Source organism: Macrobrachium nipponense, chromosome 16, assembly GCF_015104395.2.
Source record: "Macrobrachium nipponense isolate FS-2020 chromosome 16, ASM1510439v2, whole genome shotgun sequence".
Taxonomy (NCBI): Eukaryota; Metazoa; Arthropoda; class Malacostraca; order Decapoda; family Palaemonidae; genus Macrobrachium; species Macrobrachium nipponense.
In genome coordinates, this window is record NC_087209.1 from 56,349,534 (window position 1) to 56,358,067 (window position 8,534).

Below are 8,534 nucleotides of genomic sequence, written 5' to 3' on the forward strand. Positions count from 1 at the left end.
CTTGGACACAGCTATGTCATATCTATTGAACTTGGACACGGCTAGGTCATGTCTATTGAATTTGGACACAGCTATGTCATGTCTATTGAACTTGGATACGGCTATGTCATGTCTATCACAGCTATGTCATGTCTATTAAACTTGGACACGGCTATGTCATGTCTATTGAACTTGGACGTGGCTATATCATGTCTATTGAACTTGGATATGGCCAGGTCATGTCTATTTAACTTGGACACAACTATGTCATGTCTATTGAACTTGGACACGGCTATGTCATGTCTATTAAACTTGGACACGGCTATATCATGTCTATTGAACTTGGGCACAGCTATGTCATGTCTATTGAACTTGGACGTGGCTATGTCATGTCTATTGAACTTGGACACAGCTATGTCATGTCTATTGAACTTGGACACGGCTATATCATGTCTATTGAACTTGGACACGGTTATATCATGTATATTGAACTTGGACGTGGCTATGTCATGCTTATTGAACTTGGACACGCATGTCGTCTATTAATTGGACGGCTATATCATGTCTATTGAACTTGGGCACAGCTATGTCATGTCTATTGAACTAGGACGTGGCTATGTCATGTCTAATGAACTTGGACATGGCTATGTCATGTCTATTGAACTTGGACACGGCTATATCATGTCTATTGAACTTGGACACGGCTATATCATGTCTATTGAACTTGGACGTGGCTATGTTATGCTTATTGAACTTGGACACGGCTATATCATGTCTATTGAACTTGGACACGGCTATATCATGTCTATTGAACTTGGACACGGCTATGTCATGTCTATTGAACTTGGACACGGCTATGTCATGCTTATTGAACTTGGACACGGCTATATCATCTCTATTGAACTAGGACGTGGCTATGTCATGTCTATTGAACTTGGACATGGCTATATTATGTCTATTGAACTTGGACGTGGCTATGCCATGTCTATTGAACTTGGACACAGCTATATCATGTCTATTGAACTTGAACGTGGCTATGTCACTTAACGCAGGCTATATCATGTCTATTGAATAGGACGGCTATGTCTATGTCTTATTGACTTAGACACGGCTATATCATGTCTATTGGAACTAGGACGTTGGCTATGTCATGTCTATGTTGAACTTGACAACAACGGCTAGGATCATGGTATACTTGACTTGGATGTGGCTATGTCATGTCTATTGAACTTGGACACAGCAATGTCATGTCTATTGAACTTGGACGTGGCTATGTCATGTCTATTGAACTTGGACATGGCTATGTCATGTGTATTGAACTTGGACACTGCTATGTCATGTCTTTTGAACTTGGACACGGCTATATCATGTCTATTGAACTTGGACGTGGCTATGTCATGCTTATTGAACTTGGACATGGCTATGCCATGTCTATTGAACTTGGACACGGCTATATCATGTCTATTGAACTTGGACACGGCTATATCATGTCTATTGAACTTGGACACGGCTATATCATGTCTATTGAACTTGGACATGGCTATGTCATGCTTATTGAACTTGGACACGGCTATATCATGTCTATTGAACTAGGACGTGGCTATGTCATGTCTATTGAACTTGGACACGGCTATATCATGTATATTGAACTTGGACACGGCTATGTAGTGTCTATTGAACTTGGACACGGCTATGTCATGTCTATTGAACTAGGACGTGGCTATGTCATGTCTATTGAACTTGGACACGGCTATATCATGACTATTGAACTTGGACACGTCTATATCATGTCTATTGAACTTGAACACGGCTATATCATGTCTATTGAACTTGGAAAAGGCTATATCATGTCTATTGAACTTGGGCACAGCTATGTCATGTCCATTGAACTAGGACGTGGCTATGTCATGTCTATTGAATTTGGACACTGCTATGTCATGTCTATTGAACTTGGACATGGCTATATCATGTCTATTGAACTTGGACACGGCTATATCATGTCTATTGAACTTGGACACGGCTATATCATGTCTATTGAACTTGGGCACAGCTATGCCATGTTCTTGACAGGTCGTGGCTATAATCATGTCTATGACTTGGCACGGCTATATCCTGTCTATTGAACTTAGGATGTGGCTATTGGTCCATGTCCTATTGACCTTGGACACGGCTATGTCCATGTCTATTGGAACTTGGACGATGGCTATGGTATGTCTATTGAACTTTGGACACGGCTAATTATCATGTCTATTGAACTTGGACACGTGCATGTCAGGTCGATTGAACTTGGACACAGCTATGTCATTTCTATTGAACTTGGGAACACGGCTATATTCATGTCTATATTGAACTTGGAACACGGCTATATCATTTGTCTATTGAACTTCGGACACTGGCTATGTCTGTCTTTGAAACTTGGACGTTGGCTATGTTTCATTCTTATTGGATCTTGCACGGCTCTATCATATCTATTGAACTTGGACGTGGCTATATCATGTCTATTGAACTTGGACACGGCTATATCATGTCTATTGAACTTGGACCCGGCTATGTCATGTCTATTGAACTTGGACGTGGCTATGTCATGTCTATTGATCTTGGACACGGCTATGTCATATCTATTGAACTTGTACGTGGCTATATCATGTCTATTGAACTTGGACACGGCTATATCATGTCTATTGAACTTGGACACGGCTATGTCATGTCTATTGAACTTGGACACGGCTATGTCATGTCTATTGAACTTGGACACGGCTATGTCATATCTATTGAACTTGTACGAAGAAATGAAAAAGTGGGAAGGATATGGAAAATACAACTTCTACAGTAAAAATATAAAATGGTCAGAAATAAATGAAGAATTAAACAAAGATTGGGATAATATTTTCGTAAGTGATGACATAAAGGTAAATACGGAGATATTATATAAAATATTAGAGAAAATAGTGGATAAATATATACCGAAGAAGAAAAGTAAACATCAGTCATGCATACCAAGAGACAGAAGGATCTTGTTCCAGAAAATCAGAAAGTGGAAAAAAGGTCTAGCAAAAAAAAAAATGCATGGAAAGTTATAGAACTAAAAAGTAAGATAGAAAATGCAGAACAAAAGATTATACAATCAAAAGAAAATGAAAAACGGGACTTGGAAGAAAAAACCCTATTAAATATCAAGCAAAATCCCAAACTATTATACTCATATGCGAAGAAGATGAATAAAAGAAGAATAGAAATAGGCCCTCTAAGAATTGAAGGGAGATTAACGAATGAAAAAAAGGAAATTTGCAACATACTGGCAGAACGATATAAGAGAGAATTCACCCCTAGAATAGATAATGAAGATAATGATATAGAAGTAAGGATGAAAATAGTGAATATTTAGCTGACATAGATATTAATGAAGCTGATATTGTGCAGGCTATTAATGAAATTAAAAATGGAGCTGCTGCAGGGCCTGATGGAATTCCTGCTATTTTGTTAAAGAAAGTAGTTCATTCTATCGCAAAGCCACTTGCAATATTATTAAGACAAAGTGTAGATACAGGCAAGATTTATGATGAGCCCAAATTAGCATATATTACCCCTACTTTCAAAAGTGGATCAAGACTAGAGGCAAGTAATTATAGGCCTGTGAGTCTAACATCACATATTATGAAAGTGTATGAAAGGGTAATGAAGAAAAATATTATGAAACATTTAATAAAAAATAATTTGTTTAATAAAGGACAACATGGTTTCGTACCCGGAAAAAGTACACAAACCCAACTGTTAGTCCACCGTGAGAACATATTCAAAAATATGAAAAGCGAAATGAAAACAGATGTGGTTTATTTAGACTTTGCAAAAGCTTTTGATAAAGTAGACCATAATATATTAGCGAAGAAAATTAGAAAACACAATATCGTGGATAAAGTAGGAAGATGGTTAAAAGAATTTTTACACAACAGAAAACAGATAGTTATTGCAAACGACGAGAAATCGGATGAAGCCAAGGTAATATCTGGTGTGCCGCAAGGTACGGTGTTAGCTGCAATACTGTTTGTTATTATGATTGAAGACATAGACAATAATGTTAAGGATTCGGTAGTGAGTAGTTTCGCAGATGACACAAGAATAAGTAGAGAAATTACTTGTGATGAAGATAGGAACGCTCTACAAAGAGACCTTAACAAAGTATATGATTGGGCAGAGGTAAATAGGATGGTATTTAACTCTGATAAATTTGAATCAATAAATTATGGAGACAGAGAAAGAAAGCTATATGCATATAAGGGACCTAATAATGAGACAATCACAAATAAGGAAGCAGTTAAAGACCTTGGTGTGATGATGAATAGGAACATGTTATGCAATGATCAAATAGCAACTCTGTTGGCAAAATGTAAAGCAAAAATGGGAATGTTGTTACGGCACTTCAAAACAAGAAAAGCTGAACACATGATTATGCTTTATAAAACATATGTTCGTAGTCCACTTGAATATTGCAATATGATATGGTACCCACACTATCAAAAGGATATTGCACAAATAGAGAGTGTACAAAGGTCCTTTACAGCTAGAATAGAAGAAGTTAAAGACCTTGACTACTGGGAAAGACTACAATTCTTAAAATTATATAGTCTAGAAAGGAGAAGAGAACGCTACATGATAATTCAGGCATGGAAACAGATAGAAGGAATAGCAGAAAATATCATGGAACTAAAAATATCAGAAAGAGCAAGCAGAGGTAGATTAATAGTGCCCAAAACTATACCAGGAAAAATAAGGAAAGCACACAGGACATTAATCCACTACGCACCAGCATCGATAATGCAGCGTCTATTCAATGCGTTGCCAGCTCATCTGAGGAATATATCAGGAGTGAGCGTAGATGTGTTTAAGAATAAGCTCGACAAATATCTAAACTGCATCCCAGACCATCCAAGATTGGAAGATGCAAAATATACCGGAAGATGTACTAGCAACTCTCTGGTAGACATTAGAGGTGCCTCACACTGAGGGACCTGGGGCAACCCGAACAAGATGTAAGGTCTGTAAGGTAAGGATATCATGTCTATTGAACTTGGACACGGCTATATCACGTCTATTGAACTTGGACACGGCTATATCATGTCTATTGAACTTGGACACGGCTATGTCATGTCTATTGAACTTACCGGGCTATGTCATGTCTATTAACTTGGACACGGCATATCATTCCGTTTGGACACGGCTATTAATCATTTATATTGACTTGGACAGACGGCTATTGTCATGTCTTAAATTGAACTTGGACCACTTGCTATGGTCTGTCTATTGAACTTGGCACGGCTATATCATGTCCTTGGGACAACGGCTATGTCATGTCCCCTATTGGAACTTGGACACGGCTATAAGCGATGTCTTTGACAGCGGCCTTTGTCATGCCTATTGGAAAACTTGGGGGACCGGCTATATCATGTCTAATGAACTTGGACGTGCTATGCCATTTCTATGAACTTGTAACGTGGTTTTTTTTTATTAATCATGTCTTGGAACTTTGGACTACGGCTATTATTTCCATTTCTATTTAACTTGTACTTTGGCTATAAATCATGTCTATTGAACTTGACACGGCTGGTTGGGGTCTATTTGAACTTTGGAGACGTGGCTATGTTCATGCCTATTGAACTGTTGGACACGGCTATGTTTCAATGGCTATTGAACTTTGGAAACGTTGGCTTACTGTCATTGGTCCCCTATTAGAACTTGGGAACGGTAACTCCATGTCTATTTGAACTTGGAACACGGCTATGTCATGTCTATTGAACTTGACGTTGGCTATGTCATGTCTATTGGAACGTGGACGTGGCGTATGCAATGGTCTATTGAACTTTGGACACGGCTATGGTCATGTCTATTGAACTTGGACCGGCTATGTAGCTATGAAACTGGACACGGCTATGTATGTCTATTGAACTGGACGTGGCTATGTCATGTCTATTGAACTTGACGTGGCTAGTCATGTCATTGAACTTGGCGGCTATGTATGTATTGAACTTGGACACGGCTATGTCATGTCTATTGAACTTGGACACGGCTATGTCTTGTCTATTGAACTAGGAGGAGGCCAGAGAAGGATAATTAAAAGTATTTAGCTTGATTTGTAGCGCTCTGTGCTTCCTTACCGGGACACAGGAGGCCATTTCCCGTGGATGTTCCTCGTTACCTTCGGCAAAAACAAAAACAAAAAAACAAGAATGTGGGCGTGGCTTCATAACTGTGATGTCTAGGTAGACTATCGGATGATCTTACATCAGTTTAAAGGAATGGAGAGAGAGAGGTAGGCAGAAATTCATTCTGTAACCCAAAGTGACATTTCAAAGAGAGAGAGAGTGACATTTCAAAGATAGAGAGAGAGTGACATTTCAAACATACAGAGAGAGAGAGAGAGAGAGAGAGGAAGAGACAGACCGTGAGTGACATTTCAATGATAGAGAGAAAAAGAGAGAGAGAGAGAGAGAGAGAGAGAGAGAGAGAGAGAGAGAGAGAGAGAGAGAGAGAGAGTGACATTTCAAAGGTAGAGAGAGAGAAAAAAAGAGCAAGAGAAGCAGAAATACATTCTGCAACCCATAATGACATTTCACACAGAGAGAGAGAGAGAGAGAGACATTTCAAAGATAGAGAGAGAGAGGGAGGGAGGGAGAGAGAGCGCGAGAGAAGCCGAAATACATTCTGCAACCCATAATGACATTTCGTAGAGAGAGAGAGAGAGAGAGAGAGAGAGAGAGAGAGAGAGAGAGAAGTAATTCAAGGATGTCCACAAGAATCCTGGCATCCTGCCCTTGAACTCCCCCCAATATATTCTCGCTCCACTGATGCATTATGCTTGTACTTTAGACTGGCCTTCAAGTGCGTAGTCGTTGCGTAATACTTATGTAAAGTGTCCCTGCCTTAATGTTTTATTTTTATCCTTTTTAAGCAGAAAGCCCAGTTATACCATTTTATGATAATTCTAACTGAAATCATATTTATTATTTGAATAATTACCTGAGCTTCCAAAGCTATTTTGTACCTTCTTGGTTGAAAGAAATAAATTATCTTTTCCAGGAATTTCCAAATCAATTATTATTATCATTATTATTATTATTATTATTATTATCATTATTTTTATCTGGACATGCAAAGCTGTATATTGGTTTAAGAAGACAGACAATAAATAAAGAATTATTTTTTCAATCATTTTCAAATCATTTGTTGTTATTATTATTATTATTATTATTATTATTATTATTATTATTATTATTATTATTATTATTATTATTATTATTATCATCTAGACATGCAAAGATATATATATCTTCTTGGTTTAAGAAGACAAGCAATAAATAAAAATCAATTTTTGCAATCATTTTCAAATCTATTATTATTATTTTATCTTTTTCTTTCTATCACATTCCTCCAATTCGACTGGGTGGTATTTATAGTGTGGGGTTCCGGGTTGCATCCTGCCTCCTTAGGAGTCCATCACTTTTCTTACTATGTGCGCCGTTTCTAGGATCACACTTCTGCATGAGTCCTGGAGCTACTTCAGCCTCTAGTTTTTCCAGGTTCCTTTTCAGGGATCTTGGGATCGTGCCTAGTGTTCCTGTGATTATGGGTACAATTTTCACTGGCATATCCCATATCCTTCTTATTTCTATTTTCAGATCTTGATACTTATTCATTTTTTCCCTCTCTTTCTCTTAAATTCTGGTGTCCCATGGTATTGCGACATCAATGAGTGATATTATTAATACAATTATTATTATTATTATTATTATTATTATTATTATTAATATTATTATTATTATTATTATTATTAAGAAGGCAGACAATGAACGCAGAATTATTTACTTTTGATCAGTTACAAATCAATTTCAAAAAGTTGAACAAAATACTGTTAATAGAAAGGAATAGTTAGAGAGATGCAAGCCAGCCTCAATGGATGCCGGTCCCAAGCCCGGATAAATAGGGAGGGTTGGTGTCAGGAAGGGCATCCGACTGTAAAAACCCACGCCAGAACCAATGAAATGAGTCGTGATATTGATGAGAATAGTGCTAGGGCGTACTCCGTAAACGACGCACAGACACATCGCCCTAACTCTGTGACAAGGCGAGGGCTACTGCATCATGAGCGGGTGCAGCTAAAGAAGCGAGCTCTAATTATGATCAGAATAGGCCAGCTCAATATTGGGTCTATGACAGGAAGAGGAAGAGAGTTGGCGGAATTGATGAGGATAAAGAGAGTGGATATTTTGTGTGTGCAGGAAACTCGATGGAAGGGTAATAAAGCTAAAGAACTGGGGGATGGCTACAAGCTAATCTATAGTGGAGCAAATGGGCAGGGTAGGAATGGCGTTGGTGTAGTGTTGTCGGGGGAAATGAAGAATGCAGTGACGGAAGTGAGTAGAAAGAATGACCGCATTATGAGAGTGAAGATATGTTATGGAGGGGAAACAATGAACATCATTAGCGCTTATGCTCCACAAGTGGGCTGCACAGAGGAAGAAAAGAGCCGTTTTTGGAACGAAATGAGTGAGGTAACGCAAGAA

General features: G+C 38.2%; 2 protein-coding genes across 2 annotated transcripts; both read left to right on the top strand.

The window, feature by feature from the left end:
* The first annotated feature begins 1,196 nt into the window (after window positions 1-1,196).
* Window positions 1,197-2,102, top strand: LOC135195344 (uncharacterized). The gene has a single exon (XM_064221603.1). It carries the CDS (start codon window positions 1,197-1,199, stop codon window positions 2,100-2,102), a length of 906 nt encoding a protein of 301 aa, XP_064077673.1.
* Window positions 2,103-2,473: 371 nt separating this feature from the next.
* LOC135195345 (uncharacterized) lies at window positions 2,474-6,098 on the top strand. The gene is made up of 3 exons (XM_064221604.1): window positions 2,474-2,776; window positions 5,026-5,141; window positions 5,963-6,098. The coding sequence occupies exons 1-3, from the start codon at window positions 2,474-2,476 to the stop codon at window positions 6,096-6,098; spliced, it is 555 nt and encodes a 184-aa protein (XP_064077674.1).
* The last annotated feature ends 2,436 nt before the right edge of the window (window positions 6,099-8,534 follow it).

Excerpts from the sequence above, each read along its gene's own strand:
- LOC135195344 (XM_064221603.1), top strand. The coding sequence starts at position 1,197 with ATGTCTATTGAACTTGGACACAGCAATGTCATGTCTATTGAACTTGGA.
- LOC135195345 (XM_064221604.1), top strand. The coding sequence starts at position 2,474 with ATGTCTATTGAACTTGGACACGGCTATATCATGTCTATTGAACTTGGA. Across the intron at positions 2,777-5,025 it reads TTGTACGAAGAAATGAAAAA|GATATCATGTCTATTGAACT; the intron begins GTGGGAAGGATA and ends CTGTAAGGTAAG. Across the intron at positions 5,142-5,962 it reads ATGTCTATTGAACTTACCGG|TCATGTCATTGAACTTGGCG; the intron begins GCTATGTCATGT and ends TGACGTGGCTAG.